The 18,502-nt window shown below is 35.5% G+C and overlaps 1 protein-coding gene across 1 annotated transcript; it reads right to left on the reverse strand.

Annotated features, from left to right (window-relative positions):
- Positions 1–1,602: 1,602 nt before the first annotated feature.
- LOC124158966 (ribosomal protein S6 kinase beta-1) lies at positions 1,603–17,544 on the reverse strand. The gene is made up of 11 exons (XM_046534409.1): positions 17,233–17,544; positions 16,840–16,880; positions 16,478–16,736; positions 15,911–16,044; positions 13,925–13,987; positions 13,709–13,837; positions 13,523–13,613; positions 10,250–10,366; positions 10,030–10,161; positions 9,840–9,947; positions 1,603–6,775 (listed from the first exon to the last, which is right to left on the reverse strand). Exons 1-11 carry the CDS (start codon positions 17,317–17,319, stop codon positions 6,476–6,478), a joined length of 1,461 nt encoding a protein of 486 aa, XP_046390365.1. The 5' UTR covers positions 17,320–17,544; the 3' UTR covers positions 1,603–6,475.
- Between the last annotated feature and the right edge of the window lie 958 nt (positions 17,545–18,502).

The raw sequence follows: 18,502 nt of genomic DNA on the forward strand, positions 1-18,502 counted from the left end.
TCACAATGAACAACTCCGATACGTCTGCACTTCAATAAACGAATCATAACCTCGCCGTCGCATGTATTCAATTAAAGTACTATGGCCGTGCCGCCGCGCCTCCTCGTACTGAACTATGACGTCACTTTTCTACTAGCCAATCATCGGGCGTTTTCGCTTCTCACTTGCATTTGAAAATTCTCGTGATCTTTGATGCATTGAATATCGCAAACCACGTCATAAAATAATTAAAAAACTTTCACCGAGGTATGCAAACATATATTTTTAAATAATTTTGGGGCTATTGATTATATCTGAAATATATGCAAGTTCCCTATTCCTAGCTGCTCCCCTGATGCAACGACCCCTATATCGTGCTTCGTAAAACTGAAAAAGAAAATCATGACCAAAAGTAACGATGGTGATTGTAAATCAAAATGAGAAAACAGACGACTGCTATGCCAACAAATGCAAATAGCAAAATTTCAAATGCTTCAAGTGATGCTTTGTTTTTCCAAGATCTGAAACATCTGTCACACTGTAAGAGACAAACAGCAGACTCAACTTCCGTTCCCATCGTTTCCACGCCCCCAACCCATCACCTACACTCTCCTTCATATTCCTTCCAGAGTCATGAGTTTGTCTCTGCGAAGAGTCGGGTCGCTTTACTCTCTCATTTCCTGTGACCATATTCCATCCTCCCGTGGGAAACTGCAGAGCTGGGTGAAAGAAAAAGACGATGGCTGAGGATGGGGGAGGAGGGGAGGTCAGCGGAGGGGGCCATTGGGAGGCGGACGTCGCGGAGTCAGACGTGTGATGGTGAATAATGTAAATGGGTGAATAAAGTCATCCCTGCTGAGTCTATGAGTTTCCTTCCAAAAATCCCTGCCAATTGATCAGCGGCACCCCTTCGAGCATCGGGGGTCTTACAACACTATACATTGAATTTTCCTCAAATGTGACTGTTACTCACGAATGAAATCTCAGTTAAGAATCACAGATAACAGGCAAGTAACAGTCACCTGTAAGACAGAGACTCAAATGTCAGTACCGCTAAACCCTACCACGCACAGGCCAGTAAATAGATTCTTTGCTTCCAATTGCTAATAATTTTCAGGGAGAGATTTTAGCTACCAAATATTAGCAGACAAATTTGTGCATCATATATCAATACAGATGGCACAAGTATACCCACAGGACTTAACACTGGGTCATGGCAGTACTGAAAAATGATGAAGAAGAATAACATGAGAACGAAACACAGAATAACATAAGAATCAATGATGATGATAAACACTGCAATCACAAGAGACTAATGAGACTGACAGACTAAATGGACTCTAATAATGTCAAGCTTCCCAGTAACAAATCTTTCATAAGTGGGTTGAAAATGGATCACTCGACTCCCAAAGAGTGATAACCAGAGATTCATAGACTGTGTTACCTCAGCTTCCCAGTGTGTGCTAGAAATACTAGTGGCTAATAATTGTAACCTTATCATCAGCAAAAATCTTCGGCAGGAATTTAAAGGTTTTAGCCCAAGCAATCACAGTATGAAATTAAAAACAACTTGGATAATTATTTAAATACGAAACTCAAATGGAATGATTTCATTAGAACTTGTTAAAATAGAATTATCACATGTTTATTTATAATAAATCAGCATTACAAAAGGCCAAATAATATACTTCAACAAACTTGCTTGAACTGAAATTAACATAATGAAAGACACAATTGTATACTCTAATTCTTTTCAAACTCTACTACAATTTTCAACTAACACTATAAATGGTGTTCATTATGATAATGCATACATTAAATGCTTTCATTCCTTTATATTATTGCATAGCTTATATATGAAGATTGACCACTGTCTTCTTGGATCTTTCTCATACAAACGTAATACAAATCTGCAGAGAAGACATAGCCTTGCAAGAGCTAATATACCCACTTGTTAGATCTGGCGAAGAAAACTGCAATAGCTACCATGAGCATATCTGGCCATAATGAATGTTTTTCCAACAATTTTTAACCATCGTACTCATTGATCAAGGGGCTGTATAGATGTGGTCCCTCATTGCTGGCTTCAATTGTTTGCCATAAACTCCAAATACACTGAACCCGTGAATGTTCACCTTCTAAGCATTTTCAAAATGCAACATGAATTTCAATAAAAAAAACAAGGCCTACAAAATAAGCGCATGTTAAATTTTTTACAAATATTTACAAGTCAGCAAAAAAAATGACATGAGTCCTCTTTTATCTCGAGAAATTCGATACTTTCTCATCCATAGTTGAGCATATTTTATATTGTAGGGACTAGGAACTACACTGAGAAACCTACAAATTAAAAATCTGCAGGGGGTCCAGGCAAATAACGGGAAATCAAAAGCAGTAGATAGTAATGAAATATATTTTGTGCGAATGCCAAAGACATACATGTAAGTATCAAGAATGAAACTTGCCAAAATGAAAATCTCCAGAACGTTATCAATTATATTATAGGTTGGGCAAGCAGTTTATATGCCTGATTAACCCTTAGAGATATTTAAACCCACATCAAAGCTGTACTATTTTGAAGATAGGTATGAAAACCGAATATAAGTTAGGGATAAGCAATAGGAAAGTCACACTCCACTCTCAACCTCAGGAAAAACATGGAGGGGAATAAGGGCACCATAATGACCGAGTAAATATCTTCACTTTTCAACAAATATGAATATGTAGCCTATTATTGCACATCATTTTTCATTTCAGTTGAAACTTGATAGGGATCAATTGCTGCGGGAATCATGTCTTTTAACATTCAATCTCACCTGCATGGACCAAAATTACATTTCAATTTGATTTATTAAGTAAGTTGAAGGTAACTAGCTTAAGCAATGCAGACCATCAGGTGGAGAAACTTCCAAACAGATGAGTGATAAGAATGGTTGTTCACAAATATGTATTTGCATATACATATCTACTTTCCTTTATCCTAGTCTCAAGCTTACTTGATGACATTAAAATAGGTACAGACAATTTCAAACCTTGATGTAAACCAGGTCCCTTAAGTTTTCACTTTGTGGGTAAACAATACAATTTAAAAACTCTACTTCTCTCAGACTTGTGATTAGAAAGTTGAAAAAATACTTCAATACTCCCAAAAGTGATTTCTTTTACATTAATTTCCAATCCATCCCATCAAATTGTAACAAAAAAGAGATTGTTTCATGAAGACTAAATTTTGCACACGGATGTGAAATGATGTGGAAATACAAATTTTACTCTCACCTCTATAAAAATGTATACACAACTGTCTTACAATGGCAGTAGGGTCATATCAGTTATTGTTAGGGCATCTTACATGAGCGAAATATACTCTTATTCAATCAAGCCAAAGGAAGCTGACATGGGCTTGATGAGATGCAATTGCAACAACATTAAGTCAAAGTGTCCAAAGGTGAAGCTTGGAACATTAAGCCACCTGCTGGGAGCCGGACTTCCAAAAATCAGTTTACCCAGCCAACCGACTAGCTAACTATATTACAGTTTTCTGTTACTCAGTGAACAGAAAAGATAGTATATCAAATGTTCACATTCATGATAAGTTTAGTCCCCTTAAAAGTGTTTTTATACATCAAAATCAAGGCAGAACATAGCACTCTTACAAAATTAGACAGCTTTCAAGATTGGCACTTAGTTGCATTTTTAACTTACATATCACAATGCATGCCATCATTTAATTTTTCACTTTCAGAATTAAAACCATTCACTCATTTTTCTGCTTTGCAATTTTATGCATAGAAAACCTATACAAAAAAATATTATTCATGAGCATGGACATTGAACAGACAATTGGATAAGATAATTCAACAACATGGGGAACCTCTGAGGGACTAAATTTCCATATTTTTGGTTTTATTATATTTATAAACAATTTCAATTTGTTATCAAAGAACAGCTATGGCAAAAAAATTAACTGCTCTTTTATGAAAAAGTACGGTCAAACCATCCCTATTGAATACCCCATCACTGACATACACCAGGTCACAACCTTGGCTAAGATAGCTTTATTTCCTATTCCATTCAACCAATGGACAGATTTATCTAATACACAATGAGTACTGGGAAAAATTTACTGGTAAAAAAAATCATTACAGCAAAATGGTGACCTTAGCAGCTTCGCAATGAGGTAGAAACAGTCTTGCAATAATTTTATCCCTCTGCAATCCAGAATGAAAAATAACAGCCGTGCTCCCAAGACTATTTTAGAGTCAGGGGATTGGCCCACAACTATTTCGAAGTCGATAAAAAAAATAGAGCAAATCATTTCCTTTGCGAAAGAGTGCTTGGAAATGATAATGACTCTTACAGGTAAAAAATCAATGGCCAAAAGTTTACATATAAAATTAGTCAACAATTCTGTATCTTAAAGAAATCAATCAGTTCATGATATTCTGGATAAAGGAACAAAACAGACCACAAAAATAAAATAATAGAATAAATGAAATCCAAATTCTTTAAACTCATTCTCATGATTATTCCCAAATTGTAACTAATAAACCCACTATTTCATTTTCCATGTCATAGACAGTATCATAATAATTATTTGCTATCCAATATTTATATTGATAAATCAACTCCTAATTCATTCAAAAGACTTGGTTTAAATATGCATCAAATCTTGATAGGAAAAAATAATAAAAATTTCCAAAAGACCCAAAGAAATAACATTGTCTTCTTAAAAAGAATTACTAGAATAAATAATTAACCTAAAGTATTCCAACTTTTTTACTAAAATGAAGAATGGCACTACTGTGTGCACTTATGATCGGTCATTAAGTTCATCCCAAACAAGACACAATAGGCACGCAGTAAAAAAAGTAACGGCCACTCAATCATTTGGCAATCAAAATGCCAAAAAAGTGAACTTTTTTGGCAACAGCAGACTAGCTGAAAATAATGGTGGCCACTGCACAACATGTGTGCAAAACAGACCTGAAATTCACTTTCTCTCGACCGACTCAATGATTAAATAACTACTTAATTACCATAAGACTCTCTTATGCACGCATGAACATGGTAGTAGCTATATACACACTGGTTTCTCCACAAGAAGGATTCTGGGAGAGAAGTTAACCAAGGCTGGGAGATTACACAAAGAGAAGACAGCTTGTTAAGAAGGCTCAATTTCTCCTTTGTGAAAGTGACACCGGGAGGTCTAAGTCCAAGTGATAACCTTCCACTTACAGCATCATTATTTATATTATTTATTAGCGCATAAAAGAGCGGCACAGAGGCAAGGCCGCCTTCTTCCTGGCTATGAAGGCGAACAAAACTCCCTCAGCAGGGCGACAAATGCCCCAGCCATGGGTGAGCAAAAAGAATCATGCCACACAGACAAACACACATAGGCAAACATGCACACTTGCTCACAATTCTTGCTGACTCCCCCATAAGTCAATTGGTTCTGAATAGTCACACAAAAAAGAAACTGCTTCACACACAGGATTGGTATTAGTAGTAACGTTAGCTCTGTTTATTAACCACAATTGCCATATAATTAAGGATTGGTGTATTATCTTGCACACGTACTCAACCAGAAGGCTAGCAAAATATAACATTCTCTTCTCTCTAAACATTCACACAAAACCACTTATGCACAAACACACTATGTAAGCCGATCACCCACATTACACATATACTATTTGCAATAAAGATACACAGAAGGAGTGAACAATCTACAAGAGCTATCCAGTCAACAGTCCGCAAAATTTACTTGATATGCCAAATCTTACAGCAGATCCATTGAAGATATTTGTGGTATTTATGCTAAAACATGAATATAGTCACATTATACAGATACGTAATTTATCTTTCAATGATGACTTTAACTCATAACCCCATACAAACAAAAATTTCAGCATAATCTACTAAACATGGGACTAAAGAAAGCAGAGAAGCAAACCAGCTCGATTCAAATGAAGCACACCAATTTCGGCAATTGAAAATACCAGAGGACAATATAGTCAACTGATCCTTTAAGAAACAAAGAAGAAAGAGAGATTAATTTCTCTAAGAGGTAGGATATACAAACGTGTGTGTTGTCCCTGCTAATTTGGTAGCACCGTTGAGTTAGGCCATCAACCTCAACACGATTTCACCCAGGAGGAGAACATCCAACAACTCAAGGATTTATGTCAGTCAGTCACAATCCTCTACCGATCAGGCCACATCGATGGGACATGGTCGCCCATCCTCCAAACATTTGCTCATCCCTTGGGAAAAAATTATCAAAAGGCCCTTAAAGCACAGGATTTTGAATTTGTGGAAATGGAACTAAAATGTGCTCCTGAGCTCCTTTGACCCTCACATAGGACAAAATCATAATTCGTGGAGGAAAGAATAGTTGCAACTCCAAAGTGTAATTTTTTTTAGTTGTGTGACCAGAAAATCCATCTTGTTCGCAAAAAAAAATAAATAAGAGGGGCAGTCATGTCACTGACAGTGACTATGCATGCATGTGACCCATGTCAACAACCATCTCCTCAGAGGGGTCACCATGGGCAGACGCAGACGGCATGTTTCCAGACGCCACAATAGGCGCCACCAGGTGACCGTCCTGGCGAGTGGCAAATCCAAAGGCGGCAAGGGCAGCAGGAGATGGGTGGTGGCTGTGTGGCGAGGCATGATGGCGTGGACTAAAAGGGTTCCGTGACGAAAGGGGACCCTTGCGTGGAGAGCGGGCCTTGACCACTCGTGGGGGCTTGTATATCTCTTCCAGCACTGAGGGAGCGACATATGTGAAACCCTGGAAAAAAAACCAGTCACTATATTTTGTGGATCAACATGGAATAAGGCAGAGGGCTCCAAGGACTTTGGTGGAACATGTTAACACTTTGCATGCCATGGACGTAATATTACGTCTTTCCATTTAATTGGCTTTGCATGCAAGAAGCCGTAATATTTCGCCCGTGGTACTTTTCCAGTTTACTGCTTAGTGGTTGTTTTTTCAAAAATCAACTGCTCGATGGAAAAAGAGTTCACTTTACGTCTTGAGGATGAAAAGTCCTCTGTAGTTACCGGCATCCTCATCTCAGGCCACTTAGTGTGAAAATTCTTTGGGCCAATGGTTCGTTGAGGGTGCATTGACCCTTTTTGTCATCCAGGATTTTTAATGCTTTGCTTGGAACAATGCTTTTTTTATGATTTCCATGCTTTAAATAGTTCAAATTGAGCGTATTAAAAAAATTATTGTGCATGTTATGGCGGTACATCATATGTTGCAACTTTTTTATTTTTCAAAAACAGTAGGTTTTCATTGTTAAATTATATATTTAAAAATTAGCAATAAATGTTATTCAACTCATTCATAAAGATGAGCAAAGTCCATTTTTATTGAAATGCACATCGATATAAATATACATATTTTTGATGCTAATGTTTCAAAAAAATTTACGAATATAGTAAAAATGGCTGGATTTTTCAGTAGGGCTTAAAATTTAGCAGCCGGCACTCAAAGTGTTAATGATAAGGAGCAACTTATACACTGTTAAGGAGCCTTATCAAGTAACTATGTCTCCATAAAATTCGAGGAATCAAGCGAGATGGAGTGGAATTGATTCATAATGAAACACTGACTTGCAATTTTCCACAAAAATATTTTTGTGGAAAATTGCAAGTCAGTGTTTTATTAACTATGTCTCCTCGTTTTTGAATTTTCAGAATCTAACTTTCTGTTTCCATCACTTGGAAGCGCTTTTATGTTATCCACTATGCAAAATTTACTGCACTGTTGAAAAGCAATAATGCCTCACTAGGCATTAATGCTTTCAACTTGTTTCGCCTGCAACTTTATTTGATTCCTAACTCCGTCCATTTCCCATAATTTTTGGTACACATATCGTGCCAGTATTGCAAATTACTTGCGACTTCTTACCAGCTTCTGCAGCACCGATTTTGCAGTAAAAAATATTCCATAACTTACCAGTTGGCACGTCACTTTCCGATTCCGAGAAACAGAAAGTCATTTTCCGAAACCCTTCGGCATTTCGGCTGCTCTTGGACTAGTTTCTGGGGCGGAAAGTTCGGATATAGCCACGCGGATATAACTCCGGAGTAGAGATGAATAACTAGTTTTATAGATTTTGTGATAAGCTGTGGTCCCCCTTATTTTTCTTCATTGGTTAACTTTTCATGGTAAATATTTAATGATGACAAATAGAGAAAACCAGCTAGCAAATATTCATATAGAATATCCCTCTGATATCAACAGAGCTGATACAAGTGATGTGGTTCCGTAGCTGTACCACAAATATAGATAATAGCATGGGTTGACATACATTAATCCTACTTTCAAGAAATTTTACCCACTTTTCAGTTTAAACATCTTTCCACAAAAGTTTTTATAACTTATTTGACTTAATTATCCTATCCCTTTCCTATCAATCTAAGTAAAACTTAAGTGAAATGAGCCTAACTTGCTCCTTCTCAAAGATGGACCCAAATTATCACTTAAGTAATGACTCCTTGTTAGGAAAATAATATGCTCAAAGCTTAGTGAAATTCTCACACTCTGAAGCTGATTAGATACAATATTTCTGGTAGTAAATGGCCGTATAAGTTACTTCGAGCAATGCATAGGCAATCTTTGCTTTGAGCGGATACATACATAATTTACATTTTTCTTGTTGACTTATTAAGTTATGCCACAAACGGTAGAAAAGTTATTAGCATAAACAATCGGTACCCCCAGAACTGGGGTTTACTCCACATTTATGCACTATGTACATATCTTTAATCCAGTTTATGTCTATAAATCAACAACTTTGAAGTTTTTTCAAATAGATGTTCATAAAACTGAGTGCTTGGCTTTAAATCTGTCAAGATATATTATTAATCAATAATTATAATTCTTTTCCATTAATGACTTTCAGTAAATACAGCCTACCTGACCTGACAACACGTTGATCTTCACTCATCATCTCTTATATTTGTGATTCATTATTGTTCAGTACTTATGGTCTTTCCACTAACTTCACACATACATTTATACGACTAATACTGCAATAATTTTAAGTTTCCGGTATCCTTTTTATTCGGGATTAATACATTATCTTTCCTTAAATCCATGGAACTCTTGCCCTATTTGATATGTATACAAAGCCAATGCATTCCAACTGATACAGTTGCTTTCAGTATTTCAGCAGTACTTCCTCCGATCTGACAGCTCTATTGCATTTCATCAATTTACCTGCCTTCTCTAACAAAAACACAGATTTATTAGTGACAGTGCTGGAGTAAAACAGTTGAACAACTGCGACTCCCCTGAATAAAAACATGGTATGTAGTATCCACAACCCTTCTGTATCGCAGTGCTACAGCTGTCAAAAGTAAATATTGGCATTATTGCCTGCTGTGAAATGAGTGTTACTGCACTAAACACAGTGATCTCCACTTTCTGTCATACAAAGAACAGTGGCTGCCCTCTCCAGCGGTTGATGAGAGGCATAATTGTTGGTGGCCCCCATTGCCAAGTAATGGCCTCTATAAATATTATGGTATCATTCAAATAGCCTAGCTTACACAAGTGGAAACCAAAGCCCCTTAGAATGCAACCACTTTTTTGTATGAATTTGACAAGTAAAATAACATACCAGGGCTATGCTTTGTTTATATAAATTGACCCACCATCTAGAAACTGGCGGTTTCATTCATTGGCTTTAAGGTTAGCTGAGAGTCAGTCAACAATAAAAAAATTATTATTTTAATAAGTTTAAGATATAACTTTAACGACGCACAGGGACTTGAGCAATTAAGTAGGTTGTCAGATTCTTATCACTCACTGCTGAACTCCTATCTCCTTACACACTTACCTGAAAAACTAAATTTGCACTTTCACTAAGGGTTGACTCATCAGGTGAATCAATAGGAGTTTGCCTAGTGAATTTGGTGTCAAATTGTGAGACGTCATCTTCACCAGCCTGGAATAATAAAACAGGGTTTAATTGCATTGATAGTTACAGCTAAAATGGTGGATAAAATGTCAAGTATTGTAGAAATTACCAAGCATGGCTTGAATGGAGGCTCAAGCTTCCTAGCCAAGACATCTGCCCAATTAATATGCTTGAAGAAGCAATGAGTTTTTATTGCCTCAGCATCATTAGGGCCGGATCCTATCCTCAGGTTTACCTGGCGCTGAAATTTTTAATTTGAGTCTTTTAATCTAGACCTGCTTCCAACACACAGACAAAATAAAATAATCATCAAATGTGAAAGAACTCACTCTAAGTAGCCTCCGGATTAAATCCTTTGCATCCATAGTAAGGTAAGGAGGAAATGTCAGTCTTCCTTTTAGTATTTTTTCAATTGTTTTCTTCCTATTTTCAGCTGTGAATGGTGGCTGGAAAAAAATTAGAAATTGATCATGGCGTACAATTCGGACACAAAATTTAAGCAGCAAAAGTTAGGAGCAATAATGAAAATTGGGCCATGTGATTGAATACACTTTACCAATGACAAGAGCTGAACAGATGTAATATGTAGAAGTAATTAGACCATTAATTTCTCCACAAAACGAAATTACAAATCAAGTTATTCTAATTGAACATAAGGGTGGCACGAAAAAGTTGAAATTATTGTTTCTATAGAATGGAAAAGTGAAATTTTTCTAATATTCAGACGCTTTGTGTGAATGGAAAATATTATGTATTAGATTTGAATTCTTCTTTGTTTTCACCTGACTTAACTTTCTCATAATGTGGCAACTTTGAAATATGATCTTTATTACACCACCCAATATTTTGAGAAATTTCAAGATGGGAAATAGATTTTGACACTATTATGGCTCTTAAAAACCAGAAAAAATAATAAAAATGGCAATTTTGTGAGAAAATATTCTATAAAAACTGAGAATTTCACAGCTTATATAATGTAATAATTTATTATGCTTCTATTTTCTATTTAGTAAAATTAAATTGTTCAATTAGAAGGAAAAACTGTTCCTTAATATGTACTGCACTGGCATCGAAAAAAATCTCTAAAATAACCTTTTTGAATTCTCCTTTCAAAAAAAGCATCAGGTTCTCTTTTATATTCTGACACCTTTATTTTTTATAAAATCTTTTTACATGAGTATGTTTAAAGCAACTAATAAAAATGCAGAATTTTAAAGCTTAAAAAAATTTGATCCAATTAATCTGACTCTTTTTTATTAAACCTTTCATATATGCTCCACGATAGATGCGAGCAATTTGGGGACCCCTGAGCTTGAGGCCCTCAGCGATTGTCGACTAGCCGACCTGGCAAGACCACCCCTGACTCCACCCTACTCAATATAGTTCATCAAAAAGAGCTCTGTGATTTTTATTGGAATAAACCTAGGCTGAGAGACCTCTCTCATGTCAGCACTTGGCTACAACATTGAAAGATACGAGTGCAGGGCAGCTTTCAAGTTTGTTTGTTTACTTGAAACTAGTAACAACTGATGGTCCAATTATTTCTTGATTTCATTACATTAAACAAACAATGATACAAGGCAATGTAAGACATGCTTCAGTCCTAGGTGAGGATGAACTTGGAACAGATGAGATATTTTCTCTGAGATACAATGGTTAGTTTCAAGAACAACCACTGAGTTCAAGGCCACTTAAGCAAGGTTGCCCATATGGGTGGCCTGCTTTGCCATTCCCTCTTAGTGTGTATTGTTTTAGCTGGCAAAAGTTGCAAACCCACATTGATATCAGACATTTTTTATTTGCTAATTGATTAATATATTCGTTAACAATTTTTACCTCTTAAGTTTTGGGATTTCGAACAAAAAATAGCAAAATTATAATTCATCTATTAGTCAGTGAGACCATATTTTAGCAAAAGAGGCATCAGTTATGATAAATGTTAATGTTAAAATATTAACAAAGCTGCTATAGTTATGACTATTTTTTGACAATTTGCCCTGATGTCATCTATATGCAGTAGAACCTCCTATTGACGAAAATCTAATTAACGAAGTGACACCATTTTAATAAGTATTATCCTGGTCCTAATTATACAAGGGGAAGCAGTGTATAAGAGCCACTGATCTATAAAACCTTATATATAAATTATTATATATATATATATATTACGTATATAAATTATCTTATTAATTTATGAAGTGGCTATCCAATCCCTTTGAATGATATCGTCTCCACCTTACGAAGTCAAATAGTTTGTAACTATCCACGGCAATGTAGGGAGTTGTGTGCAAAGTGCATGGCAAAATTTATAACCAGAACAATGAAACTAATGTCAATATCCTTACTTCCCTGCATTGAACAGGGAAAAACAAAACCCTTATTCAAAACATCTTAACCAGGCTGAGCCTCAAAATCTTCTAAAGCATTCTCCACTTTGACAAATGTCAACCCAGCAATGGACATTCTTTCGAATTTTCAAGGTCCTGCCAGATCATTCCAATACTTAGGGTTAAATTTTTTAAGGTCTTCCAGCAAAGAGGCCACCAAAGTTAACATAAATTTCATTTCAGACTTCAAACTGACTCACATTCTTTTTTGCAGGTAGGTAGCAATTAAATGTCAGCCAAATTGTATTTCCTAATAGCTGTACTACTCCCATTGAAAGGTGCTAAGATAAACCGGCCAGATTCGAGGTCAATGTACCCTAGACTACAGGTATGAGAACCTTGGGCATAGCCCTCTTTTCTGGGGTATGTCTGTTCAGTATCTTTACCTTGTCCTTGCAATGATTTTACTGATAAAATACTAAATCAGTGGTTCAAACCAAAGGTTGACTAAAACAGGTAAGGGTAGAGCTCATCCCATACCTAGCCATAGGCATGTGATATCAATCATTCAGGATAGGGGGGCAACTTCATTTCCCTGAGCCACCCCGCACTTTCTAGGGTTTTTGTTCATATGTGACCCAAGGCTTCAACCAGATTTGAACAAGGGAGCCTCTGATCAGTAGCCCACGCTCTACCCACTCGGCCACCATGCTCCCACAATTAAAATGAGGATGCCTAAAATATATGAGATGGTGAGAAGCCAAGGGGTACAAGTGATTTTTCCCAAACAGACTTAGGTACAGAAATTGATAGAAGAAATATACAAAAACTTGGTGGCCAAGGGATATGAGTGAGTCTCTGTTCTGTGCCGATATCGACTGGAAATTCAAACGCACTACTAAATATCTCGTTGATTTTGTTTGTTTTCTTTACGTAATTTCTGTACTTAGTACCTCTGTTTATAAAATTACTTGTTCCCCTTGGCTTCTCACCCCCTCATACATATCTTAAGTTCTAAACCTTAAACAGAAATTCATTAATTAAATTTTTTCGGAGACCTGCTGACATCCTGTATGGTACTGAATGCACTCTTCAGCCAGATTAATACATCCTAAATATTGAGTTTAAAATCGTAGAGCCAGAATTCTTAAGATCCTGAATCCATACATCCCAAATGAGGATCTTGGTGAAATTAATAGTTGTGAAGTGATGAAATCCGCAGAGTTAACTCCCAAAAATTAATATCCCACTTTGCAATATATATTTAATACTTACAGCACCAGTTAACATGTCAAACATCAAGGCACCTAATGACCACCAATCCACAGCTTTGCCATGGCCACTTCTTGTGAGTATTTCAGGAGCCCTAATAGAAAACATGCAAATGAAATCAGTATTACTTACACCAGTTTTTTAGTACAAGTAGTAGCAAAGGCCAACTTCCATGCTAAAAATACTCACATGTATTCAATAGTGCCACAAAATGTATGGGTCACTATTCCTTCCTGTATATGCTCCTTACAAAGACCAAAGTCAGTGAGTTTCACATGACCTTGTGCATCAAGCAAAATGTTTTCAGGCTTCAAGTCTCTACAATTAGCATGGCAAAAATTATGTGATTATTTTTTTTAACGAAATTACTCGATCAACTTAAAATTATTTCAATCATTTACTTACCTATAAATTATGCCTTGTATGTGTAAATGCTCTAATGCTAAAATTATTTCAGAAAGGTAAAAACTGAAAAAGAAAAAAAAAGTTACTTTTAAAAGTCATTCATTAGTTAGCGGGAAACATAATTTTGGACCTAATATTAATAAATGGACATTCAATAATCACAGACAGGCTATATAAATTAAGATGTGCTTAAATTTTTTTCATTGTAAATATCATGAGATGATGACCATACAGAAAAAGGCAAGGGCGGACATATATGCGCAGCACTGAACCCTGAGCCTAGAATCACAAAGGCCCACAATCACAAAAGTCTACAAAGGCTATAAGTCTCCACAATCCTCACTCAGATAATATGAATATGGATCAAATGCAAAAGAAAAGGAAGATAGTCACAAAACCAATTTGGTTTTTGGAAGAAGAGAGGGACAAGGGATGGAATACTTGTTAAGTAAACGATCCACATAAGCAAGCCATTGTATATAATGTAGCCTTAAAGTACTAGAAAAAGGAAAATGATAATGTCGAATAAAATAGGATGTTCACTATGATGAAGAAACTTGTATTTTAAACCTACTGCGTTTACCTAAAGGGAGAGCTGTAGTACCACATGAGAGAAAAATATAAGTGTAAATATTTTTAAAATCACATTTACGAACTGTCAAAAATTTATACTTGGAATAATTAAGTAGATATGTTTAGATTTTAAAATTACAATGTCATTCTGAGATGGATTATCTGACAAAAGTTGCAAAATTTTTTTAAATTAAATTTTTAAAACCATAGGAAATGGCAGTAAATGAGTCTTTACTTTAAATGCAACAAAAGTCAGAGCTCCAAAACAATAGAGTAAAGAGTTGTTGTTACAAGAAATTTATATGATTCACGTTAAGTCTTTCAGCGAGAAAAAAAAATCAAAATGTCCACAAATCACACATTTTTGTGGCTTCAAGTCTTCAGATATTAACCTAGTTTGGGCTGAATATACACCATGCAGAAATTTTGACCAAATTATGAGACCAACTTAATCAATCCATGGTAGAATGATATCTATTTGAAACCAATGCATATGTTAACTCTACAAGCCAAATCTAGGCCCATTTTCAATCAAATTAATACTACTTCAATTACAGAATTTTTTCTAATAATATAAAAAGCAGTAGATGTGGCTATGCCATACTTTTACCATGGTTATTTTGAAAATGAAAAAGTTGACATAAGGTTTTTCCTGGGAAAATGATTACCCTAGTTAAGAAATTTATACGATTCCTGCGCTAGCACAAGTAGCTAAGTAAAAATCTTGATTTTCAAATAAAACTCCCAGTAAATATGGAATAAAAAGTCAAATTTTTCTCTAGTTAGTCGATAAAGAAGATAGAATAGCATATTTTGGAATTTTCGTGAAATGACATGTTCTCTATTTATCATAAAAAACTTCTTTAGGAACATTGACATCGCTTTAAACAATATTTTTTCCAATAAATCATCAGTAAATACCACTGTTGTGATAGCCATCTAGAATGCCATCCTCTCCCAAACAGCATTGAAGAGACAGATGGACATGTTACGATAACTGACTCTGTTAATAAACTCATAATGGCAATACACCAAACTGATCAGTGATCTTCTAAATAAATAAATTCACAAGCTAAAGAAAAGTGAGATAACTGGCCATTAAAGCTATCGCCCATAAGAATACCATAATAAATAGGAGAGAATTAATTTCATAGGTAGGAAAAAAAGAGCAAGATCTGTAAATTTGAACCCAAGTGTATCACATGAATTTGTTCATCATCGCAATTTTTCAGTCAGCAAATGTACAACTATAAAATTCAACATAAAAAATGAAATTTGTAAAATTCTACAATCAACAGCCGTGATTTAACCAAAATTTCAATATCATTAAGACAAATTACCAGAACGTTGATAAAGAATCAAAACTAAAGTCAATTACACACAAAAAATCTACAAATCAAAGCATTTTCTTACCAAGCCGTATCTTCAAGAAAAATTCCTTCTCTCTCTAGATGCATAAAAAGTTCTCCACCACTCAAATACTCCAAAATCAGGTATAATTTTCCACCAGTTTGGAAAGCATATATTAAATCGACTATAAAAGGGTGCTATAAAGATTGAAATAGAGATGAGATCATGATTAAATCATTTTAATGAAAAAAAGATATTCTCAAAAAATAGTGTATCAATTGTACTCAACTAAGGTCGTATGAGTCATTTCCACATAACACCCAATACCTCAGAGACCTTATAATCTCAATAGCATGTAGACGTCTCAGATATATATCAGAGTAGTCACGTACTTATGTGCTCGGAAATATGAAGACAATAATATGCAAATGAAGATTATTTTTCCGGACACATATGCGAATACTCACATTAACCTTCGAGACCGCTCTGAGATATTTGATGTTATGTGGGTTGGTAAGATAGAATTATTTGACAAGCATTAATGACAATAAATGAACAAAATGACAAATTAACAAAGCAATTAATGACAAAGTAACAAATAGTTGACTTCAATTAAACTTTTAAAATTACCTTGACTGCTTCTAGAATATTACGTTCAGCCTTAGTATGTGCAGTGTCTTTTTGGTTTCGGACAATAGAAGCTTTCCGTAGTACTTTCATTGCAAATATCGTATTCGCATCTTGCCCTGTAACCTTTCGTACTTGGAATACTTTACCATATCCTCCTTTCCCAAGTACCTTCCTTAACTCAAAATCCTGAGGACCAGTCTTTTCTTTTCCAGTATTCACATTCTGCTCGCATAATTGAACTGTTTCTACATCGTCTGACCTGAACCAACAGATAACGAAATGTTACTTCAAAAGTTTTAACATGGAAATAAAACGGAACGATAATAGTTTTATCATTGACAATCATTATGATCGACACTCACTCAATAATGGCATTGACGTTGGGATCAGTATCATAACCACCCTGTCAAAGAAATAAGAGCATTTAGAAATTTCATTTCATGGTTCTGAATCTAAGTATCAATGACGACTTCGAAAAAAATCATTCCATCCAAAGTTGCTCAAGACTTCCCATCTGGTAGCAGGCATTGCCAAGCACTACCGAGCAATGAATAACCTTCACGTCAGACCAAAATGAATTTGTAATTTAACAGAACACAACTGTGGAATGTACACAATAAAAAGTAACTTGAAGGAGAAATATGACTATTTAGTGCGAAATTGAAATACTTGAGATAAGAAAATCTACGTCAAAATCGGGAACAAATTCGTAAAAACTATAAAAGCTCTAACTTAATGATTAAGGAATACCATACCTCTTCGACATCAATAGCATCATCGTCTGAGACATCCGCATCAACATTTTCTGCATCATGCAATTCGATATCAAAAACTCCTGCCATTCTTCAATTACACAGCTTTAAGTATTACATGGATGAGCAAATAACTTCGTGGTTAAAAATGTTAACACTAAGTCACATTTGAAGTCTTCTACACAATCAAAACATTAACTTTTAGACACAATCATTCGCTGATCCATTACATTTATCTAAAACCTGAAGCAATACAACACTGAGCACACGACCTTCGCAGGAAATAGAAAGTAGAAACAGAAAATCTCTCTTGAATTACATTGGCTTCCTGTGCGTCTGGTTGCACTTTTGATTAGCGTATTTATGGGAATATTTGATGTGTCTGCCGGTGATGGCTTGCGACCAGAATTTGCAGCTTTGATACAGTCGATCCAAACATAGCTTTTGGAATATTTCTGCAATATAAAACGTTAAATTCCACATCGGCTTGTATTTCACTGACTTCTGGAGCGTCACCGCGTCACCTGCATGAAAAAACTGTTACAAAAGAGATCTTTATCCCGCGAAATTCGAAACAGTTAAAAACAAGAGTCTCTTAATTGTAAATGAAGAAACGCACAGTAACACGTAATTGTGTTCAACTACATTCAATGAACAGGCACTTAAATGCCTCAAAAAATTAATGTCAAATAACAAATAGACTGCTCTCAGCGATTGTTATTAGGGTGAATTGTCATAAAAATAAAAATCGTGAATTTTGCGCTGAATGTTCGACAGAAATTGCGGACATGGGAAAGTAAGACTTCTTTCATTGATTTCTCGGACTTATTCGTCTCAGATGATTTTTTCTCTTTCTTATTAACGTTCCTATTCGCTCACAGAGCTTTATTTTTCATCAAGAAAGAAGCCATCATTAAACTGGTAGATATGCAAATCTCTCGGAAGTAAGGAAAAATGCCTTATAACAATAGGGTATAGTTTTGGGTGGGGAGGAGTGTGGCTCTTCACCATTTCTCCTGCGGTGCCTGGGGCGATATCCAACACTTTTAATCGAAAGTATACTTTATATATACGTTCCTGTAAAAATTACTAAAGATGGAATGCATAATAAGAAACGCAGGATAAATGAAATTTTAAGTTTGCCAACCTCGAATAACCATCAGTGATAATCTTCCTTCGGAATTTCGGGGAATAGGTAGCCACCCCTTGATATTCCACTGCCTATCGTCCCTTGCTGTAAATTCGTAAGTATATCCAATTGAGATGGTTAGGA

The sequence above is a fragment of the Ischnura elegans genome, chromosome 5 (genome assembly GCF_921293095.1).
Source record: "Ischnura elegans chromosome 5, ioIscEleg1.1, whole genome shotgun sequence".
Lineage (NCBI taxonomy): Eukaryota > Metazoa > Arthropoda > Insecta > Odonata > Coenagrionidae > Ischnura > Ischnura elegans.

What these genes read in the sequence shown, in the direction of transcription:
- LOC124158966 (XM_046534409.1), bottom strand. Translation starts at nt 17,319, where the DNA reads ATGGCAGGAGTTTTTGATATCGAATTGCATGATGCAGAAAATGTTGAT. An exon ending in AACGTCAATGCCATTATTGA is followed by an intron (nt 16,737 to 16,839) that starts GTGAGTGTCGAT and finishes CTGTTGGTTCAG; the next exon opens with GTCAGACGATGTAGAAACAG. An exon ending in TTGACATGTTAACTGGTGCT is followed by an intron (nt 10,367 to 13,522) that starts GTAAGTATTAAA and finishes ATTTTTTTCCAG; the next exon opens with CCACCATTCACAGCTGAAAA.